The 18,920-nt window shown below is 39.0% G+C and overlaps 1 protein-coding gene and 1 long non-coding RNA gene across 2 annotated transcripts; both read left to right on the top strand.

Moving 5' to 3' along the window:
* The first annotated feature begins 1,249 nt into the window (after positions 1-1,249).
* On the top strand, positions 1,250-13,062 carry LOC122642088. The gene is made up of 3 exons (XR_006330010.1): positions 1,250-1,260; positions 5,174-5,177; positions 12,851-13,062. It is a non-coding gene; the product is annotated as an uncharacterized LOC122642088 (long non-coding RNA).
* On the top strand, positions 10,640-12,946 carry LOC122642087 (protein ETHYLENE INSENSITIVE 3-like). Its single transcript, XM_043835503.1, has one exon. It carries the CDS (start codon positions 10,706-10,708, stop codon positions 12,524-12,526), a length of 1,821 nt encoding a protein of 606 aa, XP_043691438.1. The 5' UTR covers positions 10,640-10,705; the 3' UTR covers positions 12,527-12,946.
* Positions 13,063-18,920: the final 5,858 nt, after the last annotated feature.

The following is an 18,920-nucleotide window of genomic DNA, read 5'->3' as shown; positions in this document are numbered from 1 at the left end:
TGGACCATGACCGAACAGACTAGGTCAAACAAAACTATGCAAAAAGGTGCAAATCGATAGCCTGGATAACTCGGGTCGGGATAATCGACTCAGGTCGGCCTCGTGCTCTAAGACCCTAGAATGGTTAACTAACCTAACCACGGGCCCCACTCAGGTCAAGGTTATGCTTTCTTCGTTACTACCAACCTGACAAGTGTCAAACCCAGAGAACTACACTATATAAAGTCGAGATTACCATCTATAAACAGGTAGTACACACACCGATCCAGTAATTCAAAGCTATAAATTGACATGGCCAACCCAGGTAAAGGGGACTCTCTTGACTCATTTTTCAAGCTCTTAACTTTGGAGAGTTATCTGTTGCAGAGGTCTGACTTAGGCATCAGAGTGTACTAATCGGCTCAGGCCGGCATTCTCTTGTATGGTGTTGTCTACCTGTGTAGGTCAACTCGGACAGGTGAACAACTCACTTCTAATGGCTGACTGACACTTCCAGTTGCCTAACATATTTAATTGGTTTATCTTGACTATTGAGCCCTTTGATTTTATTTCTGCACATATTGAGAGAGTTGTTGGATTGTAAGTGGTGATCCTTGTATAACTCCTATGTTTGAGTGTTGCCTTTGAAACACTTAGGCAAGTGTTGAGTTCACGAAAAACATTGTAAGAGAACTGAGTTTGTGGAAAACCAACTATAAAAGATCACTATGGAGTGGATCTAAAGGCAAGTTTCCGAACCACTATAAAATCTTCGTGTCTCAATTATCTTTCATTCTCTTCTTACAATTTTCATTTATACACTTCCTTTTCCTCAACCTCTCCCTTTGAGTCACATTTTTTTTAAGTAGTTGAAAATTGAACCTAAAAGAATTTTTGGGTAACCTAATTCACCCCCTCTTATGTTGCCAAGATCCAACATAAACTTAAAACAATACATCACACATAAAATGATAATGTGAATTTATATGTGTAGTTAAAGTTAGATGGACACATATCAAACATAATGGTAGAACATGTTTCATGTAGTCAACCACGTAGTTTGGAAAGTTAAGTTGAGTATATTGTATAGTGTATTGCATGTGCAAATTAGTGATTTGAAGGTTTACATGGAATATATTTTGGTTATCTTAATCTATTTCAATATTACATAATTACTATTGTATGAATGAAAACATGCACTTATCCTACCTCATCATTTTACTAATAAAAGTTCTTTAAACATATGGATTTTATTCTTATAACTGAAGCACTTATATTAGAGTTTCTCTTACCTAGGTTACGCGCCAGAAATAAAATCTAGATGCGGCAGAGGTCCGATTCTCTAACATCTTCAAATTCTTCAAATTCTAGCAGTAAATAATCTAGACATTAATATCAATATAAATTTGTCTTTTTTAACCCACATAATTTTTAGAAACTGAATTCTCACAATCCAACAAAATAGTAGCTGGAGAAGCTCTCCTAAACATTCACTAAGAATCAAAATATTTTCATTAATTATGAGGAAAATTTTACTATTAATAGTTTATATTGAAATGCAAAACATATAAAATTTATCAACTATACCCAAAACATTAAGCGTCAACTTATTCCTCTCTGTTATAGTAATTCATTTCGAAACTTCTTTTATAAATGATAGCAAATGAAAAAGGAAAATAATCAATTGAGAAAATGCACACAAATCATGTGTTTGAATATTTTTTTTCTTCTACATATCTGAACACTTCGATTTGTTTCTTTAATATTTTAAAAGGGAGAGGGTTGTTAACCAAAAAAAACAAGGAGAGGTTCTCTAAGCAAGCGGACTAGAGGATTGCACCAATAAGGTGTGGCAAAATGGTATCAGACATTGGAAAGAAGCAAGGTCATTTAATGTGAGGTGGAAAGAGATAGACAAATATGAGCTAGCATATTCTACCCTAGCGGCTCAAAGAACTTTTTTCAATTTTAGAATTAAATTTTAAAAAGACAAAAAAAAACAAGTTTTAAGATTTTAATTCCAGTGTTGCCATCTTTAATAACACAAATTGTTGCAGCTTTTTTCTAATTTTGAATTTAGTATGGTGGCATGAACAATCTTCTTCAAATTTTTTGAGAATTGAGATTATATTCATAACTAGAGTGAAACACGACCCACACCAGTCCTATCCAAAACAAATTCAAGCTTTGATTCCATTCTAAGGGTAGGATTCAAACTCGCTTGTAATCCCCCTCATGGATAAGAATTCTAAAATTCTCCAAAACGAAATATAAAAATTAGGCAGATTATAATTGCTACAAAGGTCTATTCTTTTCTTCAAAAGTCACAAAGCATCTATTTTACCACATGGACAAATGATATGTCCATTCCGAGCATTAAATAGAGAGAACATGGTTTAGATTAGCTATGTCAAATTTCAATCTAATTCAATCAAAGGAAAAAGTGTAAGGGTATTATGGTAATATCTCTTTATATGTTCTAATATAATCCTACTTGTATTTTGGCTCAGGCTGTGAGGGGCAATCTAGTAATTAGCCCATTTAACCTAAACCCTAGTTTCTCTATAATTACTAGCTGGTGGCAGTAGCTTGGGTATTCCAAACTTGATACACAGGGTGTAATGCTTTAAAAAACCAGTGCTTAAACCCATTACCTTTAACAATCTTAAAGCATTAGGGTTTTAATTTTCTCTCCTCGCTTGACTTCGGTGTTATAGTTTTTTGAGGGATCGATTTTGGCGTCACGATTCTGATCTTCTCTGCATCACGGTTCTGCTATTTTTCAGTGGTAATCGTCTTCAAAACAAAGGAGGTCTACATCTTTCACGGTCTGCAGGTTTTGTTTTTGGCCGAAACCTTTTTTTTGTTTTTCCTTGGTAAAGCTATGATTAGTCTTTGATTTGATTAAAAAAAAAATTAGAGAGAGAAAGCATTGATTGCTTTGAAGGAGTTTTGTCAGATTTGTTTCTTTTGATTTGAAAAAAAAAGAGGAGAAAGCATTGATGCTTTGAAGGAGTTTTGCCAGATTCGTTTCTTTTGATTTTATAAAAAAAAAGAAAAAGAAAGAAGAACTCCTTTTTTGGCCGAAACCCCTTTTTTTGGATTTGGTCACCACTCGCGACCAGCGCCCGTGCCAGCCACCCGCGCCAACCAGCACTAGCGTGCACGCCGTTGCACCGCCGCAATCCTTCCTTCGATGCCGCTGCAACGCGAGCCCACTGCAGTTGCACCGTTGTCGTTCTGAGTTCTCTGCCAGGGTTTCAGTTTGATTGTCCCGTCTCCAAAATCCAGGGTTCTCCATCTCAGGTGTGATTATTCCTTAGAGTATTTTTTTCATTTGAATTTTTTTTCCTTAGGCATTAGTGACTCTGAGTTCAGTTCTTGGAAAAGGAGAACTTAGTTTGGACTGAAGTACCCCAATATTTTCTACACTGTGACAAATAAATTTTCTGATTGCACGGACCTAACTGAAGCCCAATGGATAAGTGATGAGGATTTTTGCAAAGATTACCTATTAAACTGCCTGTCAGATAGGCTAGCAGAGACCTATAGTAGATATATTACTGCAAAAGAGATTTGAGAAAACCTAGAAGCCCAATTTTAAACAGAGGAAGAACTATCAAAGACCCACTTGGTTGATAAGTTCATGAATTTCAAGTTTCAAGAAGACAAGAAAATAACTCCTCAAGTAACAGACTTTGAGAACTTGAGAACAAAATTGAACCAAGAGAATATCCCTGTTGTTGATGCATTCCTAGTGGGTGCCATTATTTTCAAGTTACCCTCTACCTGACATTCCTTTAAAACTGAGATGTATAAGAAGAAAGTACAAGTGGGGCTGGATGATCTCAAACGGTTCATCAGAATCGAATATGAGAACAGAGTCAGGAACAACTTAGAAATGGTGAAACAACAATAGTCTTCTGCCAATTTAGTTTCACAAGCCAAGAAAAATCCTAAGAAGTCCAAGCCACCTAAGAAAGAACCCTAATGATTGGAGGTCAAAAAGACTAACATTAAAAAGAAGGGCAAGTGTCACAACTGTGGAAAGTGGGGTCGCTATGCATCTGAGTGTAGGGGTCCTAAGAAAGGGAACACTGACACACCAAAGAAAGAAGTTCACATGATGATGGACAAGACTGAATCTACTAACTTTGTTGCCATGGTTGACAAGGGTAAGGGATTGGTCATTACATCTTCAGATTGGTGGTTAGACTCTAAAGTGACTTGTCATGTTTGCAATAACAAGAACTTGCTAACTGATGTTTCAAGTAGCAGAAACTATCATTGTTGCAAATGGAGACGTCGTGGAAGTGGCTCAACAAGGGACAGCGAACTTGGTTCTATCATCTGATAAAATACTTACTTTGAAAAATGTTAAAGTCTTTCCTGATTTTGAAAAGAATTTAATTTCAATTGGAATTTTGTTTGATGCTAGCATGTTTATTACTTTTAATAGTGGTAGAGTAACACTGTCTGTTAACTCTTTCTATTTTGGATGTGCTTATAATTTCAATGGTATGTTTGGGTTGAGTTTAACTAATGAGATAATAAACCAGATTAACCATAGTTCACTTAATCTCAAAGTACTACACTGTAGCTTAGGACATGTGAACTATAGAAAAATGCTCAAACTAGTCAAAACTCATAATTTACCATTAAACACTTCAATTAGAGCATTTATAAACGATTTTTCTAGATATTGTCATTTATACATGCTAAAATCTAAAGATGAAATATTTGAAAATCTTAAAATTTTCAAGAATAGGGTAGAAAATCAGTTGAACTTAAAAATTAAAAGATTTAGAAGTAATAGGGGAGGAGAATACAAATTGATAGAGTTCAAGGAATTTTGTGTCTCTGCTGGCATAATCCTTGAAACTACTACTCCTTACATACCTCAATCAAATGGTATCGCTGAAAGAAAGAACATGACGTTAACAAAAATGTTAAACTCCATGTTATTGACAGCTGACATGTTCTCTTGCAATTGGGGAGAAGTAGTGTTGATTGTAAATCACATTCTAAATAGACTACCACATTCAAAACTGCCTTCTACACCTTATAAACTATGGCATAACCATCCCTGTAGATATGACACTCTTAAGCTTTGATGTTGTATAGCTTATGTTAGGATACAAGATCCTAGGAGACCTAAGATGGAAACTAGAATAAACACTTGTGTGTATCTAAGTTGTGTAGAAGACAATGCTGCAGATCAGTTTTTGGATCTATCAACCAATGTGGTGATAGAATCTAGGAATGCTATATTCTTTGAGGATAAATTTCTTAAAGATAATGATATGACCTTGCTTGGTCTGAAAAAAATGGTTAAGAATCACCCATGGATACTGAATCAACTGTTTCTGACACTCAACCCACAATAGTACTGAATCAGAGTCTAGACGAGTATCTACTAAAGATAGAGTACCCAAAGATTTTGGTGAGAATTTTGTGACCTACCATCTAGACGTTGATCCATCCACTTATAAGGAAGCGATGAGATCTAGGGACTTACTGCTATGGAAAGAAGTCATTGATGAGGAAATGAGCTCTTTAATGCAGAATGAGACCTGACACCTTGTTGATCTGCCTAGAGGGGCTAAGCTAATAGGATGTAAGTGGGTACGAAAGAAGAAACTTAATCCGAATGGGTCTATAGCTAGGCATAAAGCACGATTAGTGGCTAAGGGCTATACCTAGGTGTATGGGATAGATTATTTTGACATCTACTCCTTGGTCTGCCATTTGACAATGATAAGGATTCTTCTTACTATAGCATCTATTGAACACTAGGTTGTACATTAAATGGATGTAAAAATGGCTTTCCTTAATGGAGACCTAACAGAAAAAATCTACATGAACCAATCTAAAGGATTTGTCATGGAAAGTTCTGAAAAGAGAGTTTATAAATTAAATAAATCTCTCTATGGTCTTAAACAAACACCTAAATTGTGACATGAGAAGTTTGACAAGACAGTAAAGAGCCTTGATTTTCGGACCAGCAACTCGGATAAGTGTCTTTATTTTTTATCTGAGTCAAATAAGATTGCGATAATTTGCTTGTATGTAGATGACATGTTGATTTTAGGCTCTGATCTCTCTGTAGTGAGTGACATTAAAAAAACCTTATCCAAAGAATTCGACATGAAAGATCTTTGTGTGGTAGATACTATTCTTGGGATGAGAGTAAACTTCAATGAGCAAGGGATCACACTTAGTCAGTCTCATTACATTGAGAAGCTACTTTCTAGTTAGGGATACACTGATTGTAAATCGATTGAGATGCCCTATGACTATAACAAATGGTTGAAACCTAACATAGGTGACACCATGAATCAATAAGAATATACTAAACTAATTGGTAGTCTCATGTATGCAATGAGTTGCACTAGGCCAGACATAACCTTTATGGTAGGCATGCTAAGTCGTTTTACTAATAATCCCAGAAAAGAGCATTGGGATTCCTTGACGAGGCTGATGAGATACCTTAAGGGTACTCTAAGTTATGCTTTCTGTTATACTAGACATCTTCCAACTTTGGAAGAATATTCTGATGCATCTTGGTGCTCAGATTTGGGAGACAACAGATCCACCAATGGTTATGTATTTACACTAAAAGGAGCAGTTGTAACATGGAAGTCTAAGAGACAAACCGGTATTGCTTTGTCATCTATGGAATCAGAACTTTATGTTCTAGTTTCTTTGAGAGATGAAGCAGAGTGGATAAAGTATCTAATCATGGATATTCCATTGAGGAATTTAAAGTTAAACTCTATATCAATATTCTGTGATAATCAAGCAACAAAGACGATAATGAATAACTCACTCTTTAATGGAAAGAGGACACACATCAGGCTGAAACAAGCCATGCTGAATTATCGAACAGAACAAGGGGTTATCACTTTGATTGATGTGAAATCAAAGGATAATATGACAGATGCCCTTACAAAGGGATTAAACAATGATCGAACAATCAAAACGACGGGGAAGATAGGGTTAAAGACCATTTAGTCAGGTTTTAACCTAACCCAGTATTATGTTGAATTATTCGAATCTCATCTAGCCTTGGAAAGCATTCGGGACAGTTTGCATGTTTCAAATAACTTAGTTAGGCTACTAAGTATGGGGGTTTGTAAAATCATTCCAAACTCGATGGTGTAGCAAATTTTTCATGTGAAGTTTCCTTACTTCGTTATTCCACAAAGGAATATGAAAAATGTCTGATATGTTCCAATGATATTGTGCTAGTCTTTATGTCATTCCAAATTTGATAACATGTCTTTCATAGTATGTTGTACTATTCCAGATTTGATGATACAATATAAATCTATGACTGATATGACGAACACAGTATTCCAAATGGAAACATGGTATGGTCCTTGTGATAGAGACTATATAGGATCGAGTTCTTGGAAGGAAACTTGATGATGATGCTTATTGGTTTTTGATTTACCTTCAGCCATATCTGGAATGTACTAAGTTCTTATTGTTGAACTAGATACTATTATGCAAATGATTGAATTCATGTTATCTTATGAAATTCATATTTGATAAATTATGAAAAATGACGAAGATGGAGGAGAACGGTTGAACCTGGATCTCAATGAAGATGACTTACTTGATGAGTAAAAAATTACATAAGGAAGAATCAACGAATTTGACATTATATTGTCAATTATGAATTGACAACATAATGTCAAAATTGTTGATTCTTCTTTATGTAATTTTTAAGTCACATGGATTGCAAGGACTTTTTCCTTTTTCTATTTCTTTTAGTTTAGCCACTTGCATGTGGAACTTCGGATTTGTTGTTGGGTTTAGTTTTGACTTAAAACCCTAGTTTTATTTCTTAAAGTTTACTTACTTGATTTATTGGATTATTGATTTTCAATTTATTCAATTTATTTTAATTCAATTACTGATTGAACAATGGTTTATATTCATGTGTGGTAGATATATATAGAACATAGGAGGAGATTGTAAGGGTATTATGGTAAATAACCTTTTATATGTTCTAATATAATCTTACTTGTGTTTTGGCTCACGCTGTGAGGGGCAATCTAGTAACTAGCGAATCTAACCTACTCCCTAGTTTCTTTATAATTACTAGTTGGAGGCAGCAGCCTGGGTATTCCAAACTTGATACATAGGGTGTAATGCTTTAAGCAACTAGTGCTTAAACCCATTACCTTTAACAAAAAGAACTCTGTCCAGGAGTGCTACGCCAACACTCCCATGAGTCTCTCTCTCTCTCTCTCTCTCTCTCTCTCTCTCTCTCTCTCTCTCTCTCCATAAGAAAAGACACTTCTTCACCTTGTTTTGAGGAGAGAGATAGACTCATGGGAGTGCTGGTGTAGGCCACACTGACAGAAAACTACTTCGCTTCAATCAAATACCCCCTTTTGTATTGACCCACATTCTAACTCTGAGTGGGAATAGACGATTTAAATTAAAAAAAAAAAAAAACAAGAAAATGAATAGCAGCTCACGTTTATCTTGTGTTTTGAAAACTGAACTTTCCATTATTACAAGGATAACTATTAGTACAAATTTATTTTTGAGTACACAAATAGAAGGACAAAATTAACCATGTACTATGCAATTATAGTTATAGGAAAGGAATTGTCATAGCCTGTGTACTATTTCCTTTTCATTTCCATCTCACATGGTGGTTCTTTTATTATTTTCTATCTCCTGTTCTCACCATATGAGCTTTATGTGGATGATACTATTCTGTATACTTCCATTAATGCGATGTATAGATGCCCACATTGTTGTGTGGAAAATTCTTTATCTATATACCACAAAATTTTTAAAGATAAGATTGGGCACACCGCCAATGTACCATTTCCCCCCCCTCCTTCGAAATGACTCCTCTACCCGCCCCTTTGTATAATTTTTCATCCCACGCCTCCATTGGTGCTGCTCTCTCTCTCTCTCTCTCTCTCTCTCTCTCTCTCTCTCTCTTTAATATAGAAAATTTAGTTATTAGTGGTCAAAAAACAGATTCAGTTGAGGGTATTTTGGTAAATTAGCACAACTATTTCATTAACGTGACCCCCTTCCGGTAAGGTAGTATCAGGTGTGCTGATGTGCCCTCCAAAGTGATACTCACATCCGATCCCTCTTCCGACGCAATCCTGCCTCTGTGTCTCTCTTGGTTAAAAGATCCAATTCATTTATGACTGCGCCATTACTGCGGCTTAACCGCGATTTAATTTCACCTAACCATGGTTAAATAGTTACCGATAGTATTTCTTTTACTGGGACAAGAATGAAAAAACAAAACCACCTCTCTCCCCCTCTCCCTCTCTCCCTCTCTCCCTCGTATCTTTTCTTTTTCTCTTTTGCTCTCTCATTCCCTTTCCACCTACGAGTCATAGTGAAGAGCAGAGCCTGGCGAGGAACTTAATGGAGGAAGCCAAGACCTAATTGGTAGGAATAATATCTTTGGAGCTTCTTTGAAGCTTTCTACTGTTGCTCTCTTTTCGTTTAATAGTTTCTTTGGTCTGGATCTCTGAATTTTGATTTTTTTTTTCTTTCTCTGATCAATCTCTGTGATTCTGTTTTTCTTCTCAAGTCTGTTATTGTTTAATGATCGATGCTTTCCGTTTGGACCTTTTGGTTGCTACATGATGAGGTGCGAAGAAGTTGAGTTCTTATTAGCGTTAGCCGATTGTTCCCTGTTTTTTGGTTTTGCTCTTCGTCTCTTTGATCTTTATTTTATAAATTCAAAGTGGATATTTTTTCGAAATAGTTTTTTTCATTTATCGATTAATTTGTCAATTCCATGACTAGTTTGCCCTGAGAATCGCTGAAAACGCTTTGGGATCCGGCGGGTTTGTGTGAAGGTTCGTGCCGTTTGGTACTCATCCTTTTCAAGTTAAATAGCGGTTTTGCCTTAATTCATTCCGGGCCTTCATTTTTTTTTTCTTCAGTATTTCATTTTCTGGGAAGGTTTGATTTAACTACGTGGCAAGGCTTACTACGCTGGGCCTTGCTCGTGGTTTTCAGAACTTTTAGATTAATGATTCTCTCTGGTCTAAAGGCTTTTTAGTTTCGAAATCCATTCTTCTGATACCCAAGTGGAGATCGGTCGGAAGTTTTCAGTCTTCTTACACGGATTTGTCGTAAATTCGCCGTAGATTCTGGGTTCCACCGTCACTGGATAATGTTGCTAGAGAGCAAGATCTGACGGCTAGTTGTTGATCTATTGGATGGAATCATTTTGATCTTTCTTCGTGATCTTTCGTGACAATTATTACAGGTTTGGGTTTGTTTTGGTCAGGGTAGATTTCATTTTTGTTTCCCTTTTTGCAATTGAGTGTTTATCCTGTCTTTAGTCTTTAGATTTTAATCCTACTATTACTTAAACCCCTTCATCATCGTTGTATTTGTGTTAAGTTGTCTTATTTAAGTTTTTCTTCTTGTTTGAGCGTGTAATTAAGGAGGAAATTAGAAAAGGTCTCTTTTCCGCCCTTGTTTGCTTTCCGCACGACGAATCTATTCCTGTTAATTAATTTTGTTTGAACTGGAAAATGGAGACACAGATGTAGTTGTTTTCTTGTAGGTGTGATGGTTTCTGAGTAATTGTAATTTACGTCTCTGTTTTTCAGGGTCCAATCAATTTCTGATTAATTGATAATTTCCAAGTGAGATTTGAAGTGGGTTAACTTAGTTTTCTGTAAAAAGCTTGAATTTGTTATCCGAGTGTTGATCAGGGATGGTGGGAATCTTTGAAGAAATGGGTTTTGGCGGGAATCTTGATTTCATGTCTGCTCCACCAGTAGAGGGAGATCTGGCCCCTGAAGGTGAACCAGAGGCCACTGTTGAGGAGGATTATAGTGATGAAGAGATGGATGTTGATGAGCTGGAGAGGAGAATGTGGAGGGATCGGATGCTTCTGAGACGGCTCAAAGAACAGAACAAGGGGAAGGAGGGAGCTGATAGTGCGAAGCAGAGGCAGTCACAGGAGCAGGCTCGAAGAAAGAAGATGTCACGAGCACAAGATGGGATTCTGAAGTATATGCTGAAGATGATGGAAGTTTGCAAAGCTCAGGGTTTTGTGTATGGAATCATCCCTGAGAAGGGAAAGCCTGTTAGTGGTGCTTCTGATAATCTTCGCGCATGGTGGAAGGAGAAAGTGAGATTTGATAGAAATGGTCCTGCTGCAATTGCCAAGTATCAGGCTGATAATGTGTTCCAGGGGAAGAACGAAGACTCTAATGTGGTTGCCTCGACCCCTCATACTCTGCAAGAGCTTCAAGACACCACACTCGGTTCTCTCTTGTCGGCTCTGATGCAGCACTGTGATCCACCTCAGAGGAGGTTCCCACTGGAGAAGGGTGTTGCTCCACCATGGTGGCCTACTGGCAAAGAGGAATGGTGGCCTCAGTTGGGGTTTCCAAAGGATCAATGTCCCCCCCCTTACAAGAAGCCACATGATCTAAAGAAGGCCTGGAAGGTTAGCGTGCTCACTGCTGTAATCAAGCACATGTTTCCTGATATTGCAAAGATCCGCAAGCTAGTGAGGCAATCGAAGTGCTTGCAGGATAAGATGACTGCAAAGGAGAGCGCGACTTGGTTGGCCATAATTAACCAGGAGGAGGTCTTGTCTAGGAAACTCTACCCTGATCGATGCCCACCAATATCCTCAGCTGGTGGGAGTGGATCTTTTGTTCTCAGTGACAGCAGTGAGTATGATGTTGAAGGGGTTGAAGATGAACAGAGTTTTGAAGTACAGGAGTGCAAACCCAGCGATGCAAACATGTTGAATATGAGGATGGGTGGAAACAAGTATTCTTTGCCAGCCCCAGTCAAGGGAGAGATTACTAGCTCAGATTTCATTCAGAAGAGGAAGTCATCTGATGACCCTGAAGCAGCAATGGTGGATCACAAGAGATACACTTGTGAGAACCTTCCCTGCCCTTACAGTGATTACCCCCTGGGCTTTCATGACAGAAATTCCAGGAATAATCACCAGGCGAGTTGCCCAGATCGTAGTGTTTCACAGGGGTTTGGAATCTCCAATTTCCAGACTAATGAAGAAAAACCAGCTATCTTCTCTGTGCCATATGCTCAACCCAAGCCGGCACCTCCAGTGCCAAACCTGACTCAACCATCCTTCAATCTGTCCGGACTTGGGCTACCAGACGATGGGCAGAAAACTATATCTGAGCTTATGTCTCTCTATGATGCCAACCTGCGGCAAAACAATTTCTCAAATCCTAGAAACGATACTGTTTTAGAAGATCAAAATCCTGGGCAGCCAGGAACTCAACTGGATGAAAACTTCTTTGGCAGTAGCATCTTTGGGGAGACCAATGCACCAATCAACCATACAATGTTCCCTGGAGAGGAAGTCCAGTTTGATGCATGCAAGGTGTTTGACCCACCATTTGAGCCCAATCATGGCGACATTGGTGTGGACTTCAGATTTGGTTCTCCTTTCAACTTGCCGTCTGTTGATTTTACTGATGTCATGCCTAGAGGAACGGTTGAGCCATTGTCCTGCAAGCAGGAGAATTCAATCTGGTACATGTGAAGGTAGTTTTGAGCAGTTGTCCCTGGGTGGTCCTCTTGGTGTTTCATTTGGTTGGCAGGGGGAGCATGGTATCTGGAAATGTAAATTCTTGAAGGAAGGTTGTCACTACATTTGTCTGCTCTGATCAGGTGAAGCTTCTACCAGCTACCAGTCAATAGCTTCTGATGGATGTTTAACCCTGTAGGGACTGATTCGTCTTTGAAACTTAGGATCTCAGGTTTAGGCTTTCTAGGGTCTGTTTAGTTACAGGATCAGAAGTCAGAATTGGGTTAAATTATGTTCTGGCCCTTGGCATGATTCGATCCTAGTATCCATAGTGCTTAGAGACTTTTGCAGTTTCATACCTTAATTTGTATTAAGATTAAACAATGTTAAATATTGTTGGTTATCAAAATGCTTAGTTGCAGGACTTGTTCTTAAGCATGGTATCTATCTTTTATTCCTTCTTTGTCTGTTTGATGTTGGTCTGAACTTAGACTGCATTTCTCCCTGTTTTCAACCATGTTGAGGTCTATATTTTCTATTTGTTGGTGCAGCAGTTCATGTGAATTGGAAATAGATCTCTGTGTGCCTCTTTTTTGGGTTAATTATCGCTAGATCATGATTTGTGTCAATCGAGCAATGGTAGGGGCTAAGAAAAACTGAACTAAAACCCTTTTAAAATCCAACTCGTCAAGTTATTAACTTAGCTAATTCTCAGTAATCTTCCATCTTTCTCCATTGAAATGATCTCTCCATTTCCTTCTGTAGTAGAGTAAGATTGGTTCCCTCCAATATCACCTAGGCTGAAATCTAACTTGACCCGATTGTTGATGATTTGAGTATGTGATCCTTTACCCAGATATTTTGATCTTAATTCAGTCCATGGGAAAGCCTTATTTGACTATTGAAACTGACTTAAACCGTGACTGGCGCCTTCATGATCCCATCTACTTCTCACCTATACACACCAAAACAGAGGCTGCCAATTTCTTTCTGCTTCTTCCAGCACGGGAGTCATTTGATAGATTTCTTGATTCTCTAGGAGAGATAAGGACATCTCTCTCTGAGATGGGCTCTTTCTCCATCTCCATTTTTCTCAATCACTTGTGTCTGTCAACTATGGTGGTTGTGAAATAGTTAAATGAGAAGCCATACCATGAACAGAGAGATGAGTTCAAGTTGAATAAATCCAAATACAATTTGTTTGTTGAAAGATATTGAAGCTAAAACCATTATTTTGCGGTGGGATTAGTGGGTTTTATTGTCTTTGAATATCTCTAATGGTTGCAATGGGATCCACTCAAGACAGCTTTGTAGGTGAGAGTCACTTTCAGACGCCAAACTTGAACACTATCCAAGTTTTAACACGTGATAAAACTGTAGAGGTCCCCTTGTTGAAAGGCGTGTGGAAAACAAATAATTGACTAAAGATGGCTTGTGGCCCCCGCCCAACCCCAACTGGTGTAGTTGTAGTAGAGCCCAAGAAAAATGTCTAAATTGAAACACTCAAAGGTTTGGTAAAAGATAGGAGCAAAAGGTGACAAGCATTATTGAATCTGTTTTACTACTTTTTTTACTTAAAAAAAGTTGTTTTCCTGCTTTCACGAGTACACAACACTTTTTCTCAAGTAAGTGTCCTCAGTGGCAAGGGAAGTAAATGTATAGTCGAATATCCGATATTGATTCGCATCCAGCATCAGATAAATTTGAAAAATCATTCTATCTTCATTGTTGCTATGTGCAATGGTCAGTTACTTTCAATCCTAATTGACCAAAAGGGAAATCTGATGTGAGAAACTACATGAGAAACAACGGAAAATTATCTCCTCCAGTTCTCTAAGTTTCTCTAATTAGGGGTGGTGGATCCCACCTGGGCAGGGGTAGGGTGATCATTTCAGTCCCCTTATTAGAGGAACTGGAGAATTAGATCAGGCAGGGAACTGGAGGAGATAAAGATCTGAAACAGAACCAAGGAAAGACCACCTCAACTTCAATGGTTAAGCTTATTAGGGGTAGTTTAACACCTAAAATGGGTCACTCAAGAAATATGTATCCATGTGAGTATAAACTTGACTATTTTGGAAAAATATTTATTCATGTGGGTTTCCTGGTAACTACGCGGAAATGGGATCTTCAATAATCAACGATTATGGAAACCTTAATTAATATTATGATGTTCGATTGTTAAGGTATATCACGTGGGTATTAGACTATTATATAATATAAGTAAGCTTATGGTGATAGTGATTAGAAAGAATATGGAGAACGTTAAAAGCTGGAAAGATTCTTCACGCAAGCCTGAGAAGGACCAGTTTGTTTTGATTTTGATGGGTTGTGGGTCGGCCATTAAAACTCAACCTGACGTGTTTCTTGGCAGTTCCAACTCTTGTACTGTACAAGAGGATGATGATGGTCAAGTGACTATGACCCATCCATACACTTAGTGGTGGACCATTCCTGGTTTTGGCAAGCTATTATGGTCCTGGTTGGTTCTTGAATCTTGATGCTAATTGGACTGAGCACAAATTTTGTGCATGAGTTTTTTTATTTTTATTTTTATGCAGATGTCAAGGGCCTATTGGCCATTAGGGCCCCAAAAGGAGGCAAGGAGAAGACTCACAAGGGATCAAATATGGTATCCACATGGGCTCCATTTCTTGGAAAGCAAGTAAATGTGGACTTGGTGTCGCTAAGGAGACTTGAACCACTGATCAAGCTCCTGATGCAGTTCTCACAAGGGAGTAGCGAACCACTAGGGCAAGCCCCGGATCGGCCCTGGATTGGCCTATGCATGAGTTTACCAAAAATAAAAAAATTATGTGCATGATATGACTACCATAAAGGCCAATGGAAAATCAATAGGGTGACCAGCCTATCCAATGATCAGTTGAGTGTGATAAATCTCTCACATAGCTTGAATTGGTAGACTGTACGGGAAGCCACACAATTAATTTATACCCCAAAATATATTTGTTGTGGGCTTACTGTTGAACTTCAATTTGCACCTGATACACCTAAATATCATTCGCCAATATGCACCGAACACGTAACTTAACAGATCCACCCTTTGTCAAGGGTTCGGACTCGTCCACTGCTCCGCAAAGGATCCATAGCAGATCCAAACCATCCAAATTGAGGCATTTCTATACAAAGAACTTTCCAAGTAGGAAGCTAACTTGATGGCTAATCCGGGAAACCCCTACTATAAAGACCCCATCGAGGATCTACCTTCTTTTTTTTTTTTTTTTATATTCCACGATCTACCTTCTATTCTCTCCTATAGAAAACTAACTTCCATTCAAGGACACCTTCCTAAACAAGACTCCCACGACCGCCCTATACAAGGTTTAAATATGTGGCAAACCCCATAGGTAGGACTTGAATTCACTACTTGCTATTCCTTGCACTCTTGCTCTACCAATTCTAATCATTGTTGCTAAAGAAACTGACTTAGGCATTGGAGAGTCAGCCCCCCTTGGAGCCACCTCTGGTCCTCTCTTGTGTCTCTTGTTTCATCTTTGCAAGCCAATGTAGCGCCACGTCAAGACAGTCTCAGTTTGTGCGGCAACAGATTTGGCGTCGTCTGTGGGAAACAACGATAGAAGCAACAATGCAACCCCTCTAGCGATACTAAGCATGATGTTCTCTGCACAATGGTGAGAACTAGATCAAGCAGTGTTATTGGTGTAGCCTAATCTCAATCCAGAAAGTGTTGTGGTAATTCTTCGGCGGGCCATTTCGCCTTTGAAATGTGCTAGAATGTCCAAAAAGTGCATATGTCAATGTCGTGTGCACTAACACCTATACGGCTCGTCGAGATCTTCGATTTGATATGTGTTTCGCCCTATGTTGGTTTAGGTCCAAACCAGACCGGGTGGGTCTCTACGGGCAGTTTTGCACTTTATAGGTTAGGGTTTTCTTATATTTTGTTATCTTTTTGAGAGATGTGAGAGTGAGGGTTTTTATTTGCTTCACAGAAATAGTGGATTTGTTCTATCGCTCGGCCGTGGATGTAGCCTTCCTTCTTGGGGGTGAACCACGTAAATCTTGTCTTGTGTGCTGATTTCTCTTCCTTTTTCATTTTCTTTTGCAAAATCACCATTCTGCTGCGTTGTTTTTTAACAAGCAGCATCCTCACTCAAGATTCTGGCCAACCACTACAGGAAGGAAGTCTGCCTCCACTGCCTGCTACGCTACTTGGGAATCTCCCGATGATCCCAACGGGCCTCCCAAGGAAAGGAGCCACCCAAGATCTGCCAATTCTAGATACTGATGTGTGATTCGTTGATCTTCAAAGGCAGATTCTAAACTTGTCAGACCTGGTTCAAAATACCATCAAACAAATCAGTTGTGTCCCGGAACCTTCAGATCACTTGCGTCACACCCCTCGCAATGTCAAGGACAACATCAGCCGTTCAAACACTACTAGCTCCTACACAAGACGAACAAATCATAGAAACAAAGACGATGGCCCTCCACTCTAGTGTAGGCCCCTATCCAAGAGCCCTAATACAAGCGGTCGAGGAAGGAGGATTGAGGAACGACTAGACCGTAGCCCATGGGGCGCAGAACTCCCTAAAAATGCAGTAGACACGTGCTGAATCGAAGCAGCAAAGAATCTTGATAAAAAAAACTCAAGGAACTGAACGAGAAAGTACAGATGGTCATACGGAACTAGGCGGGAGTAGATGGGCTCCACTTCTCTAATGAGAATGTGCTCTCAGATGAGATTATGCGCACTCTACTGTCGGTGGGATTTAAGCCCCCGACCTATGAGATGTAAGATGGTTCTGAAGATCCGATAGACCATCTCAACTATTTCAAGTCCACGAGGATTTTGACGGGGGACCCAGACCTCATAGGTTGTAGAGCTTTCCCAAAAAACTTTGAAGGGATTGATAAGAATGTGGTTTGCGTGCTTCCCTTCCACGTCAGTGAATACTTTCTCTGACCTCAGCAAAAGCTTCCTAACAAACTTCCAAAGCAGCAAATAATACCAAAAGAATTTGGCCACTCTAATGACTACTAAGTAACACCCAGAAGAGACTCTACGAGATTTCACTAGTTGTTTCAACCTTGAATCACTGGGAGTAGAAGAGATGGATCCAGCAGTGGCTTTCACAATACTACATAGTGGCATGACTGATCATGATCTGTTGCATTCCTAAGCTAAAAAATCTCCAAAGAACATGGTTGAGTTACTTGCTCACTGTGAAGTATGGCAACATGGGCTGAAGTCCTAGCAGCCCGACGTGATCAGGAAAACCACAAATCCAACAAGAAGAGGATGGGGCGGGATGATAATGAGGCTCGAGGAGACTGCAACAAGAAGCAGAGTCCGAACCACCACTCAGGAAGGGAGAGAAGCCCAGAAAGAACCTACACTCCCCTCACCCATCGCAAGTTTAAAATCTTGTCCCCGATATGAGACCAAGACATCCTGTGATGGTCAAGAAAGATGAGGGCAGACCCCAAAAATTACGATCGTAGAAAATACTATAGATTCCATAGAGACCATGATCACGATACTGATGACTGCAAGCATCTCAAAAGGGAGATTGAGATCCTCACTCAGAAAGGCTTTCTTAATTGTTACATTCAGAGAGATGAACGGATGGTCGACCGACTGAGACCTTAGCAAGACATAACTGAGCAAAGAAGAGACGGGGAATGAAGAAATGACCCAAGGCATGCTGAGCATAGGGAAGATCAGGTTCGGGATCAACAAGACACAGCTCGAGAAAGAAAAGTTGAAGGAGGTTGGCAAGGAGACCAAGCTGACGACAATGCTTTAGCAGGGATTATTGCTACTATCAATGGACCGGTCGCCTTGGAAAGCTCATCCAATAAGAAAGCTAAAGCCCAAATACGAAGTATCAACTCCATACAATGGCCAAATAAGTAAACCAAGAAAAATAAGCTCATCTCCTTCACTGATGATGATGACCTTGAAGGTATTCAAACTCCCCATGATGATCCTGTAGTGGTGAAAATAGTTATTTTTCATTTTGAGATGCAGAGAGACCTTGTGGATCATGGGAGTTTAACAAACTTGTTTTTTCCATGCTTATGAAAAAATTAATCTAGGGACTGAAAGGTTGACCCCGGTCCACTCACCCATATACGGATTCTTGGGAGCCCCAGTCAACGTCGAAGGGACTATAGAACTCCCAATGACCATTGGCAAAAAGCCAAACCAAATTATAGTGATGGCTAGCTTTATTTTCAACAAAATCGTTAGTGCTTACAATGTGATATTGGGAAGAACGGGCCTCAACCTCTTAAAGGCCATCGTTTCAACTTTCAATGCCTCACTTGAAGATGAAGTTTCCTACAACCAACGGGATATTTGATTGTAAAGGAGATCAGAAGGTTGTTGAGGAATTGCCTATCATAGTCTCACATTCCCAAG

This window comes from Telopea speciosissima, chromosome 10 (assembly GCF_018873765.1).
Source record: "Telopea speciosissima isolate NSW1024214 ecotype Mountain lineage chromosome 10, Tspe_v1, whole genome shotgun sequence".
In the NCBI taxonomy this organism is placed as follows: Eukaryota; Viridiplantae; Streptophyta; class Magnoliopsida; order Proteales; family Proteaceae; genus Telopea; species Telopea speciosissima.
The sequence above is the reverse complement of the archived record's forward strand: the minus strand, read 5'-3'. Positions and strand labels throughout refer to the sequence as shown.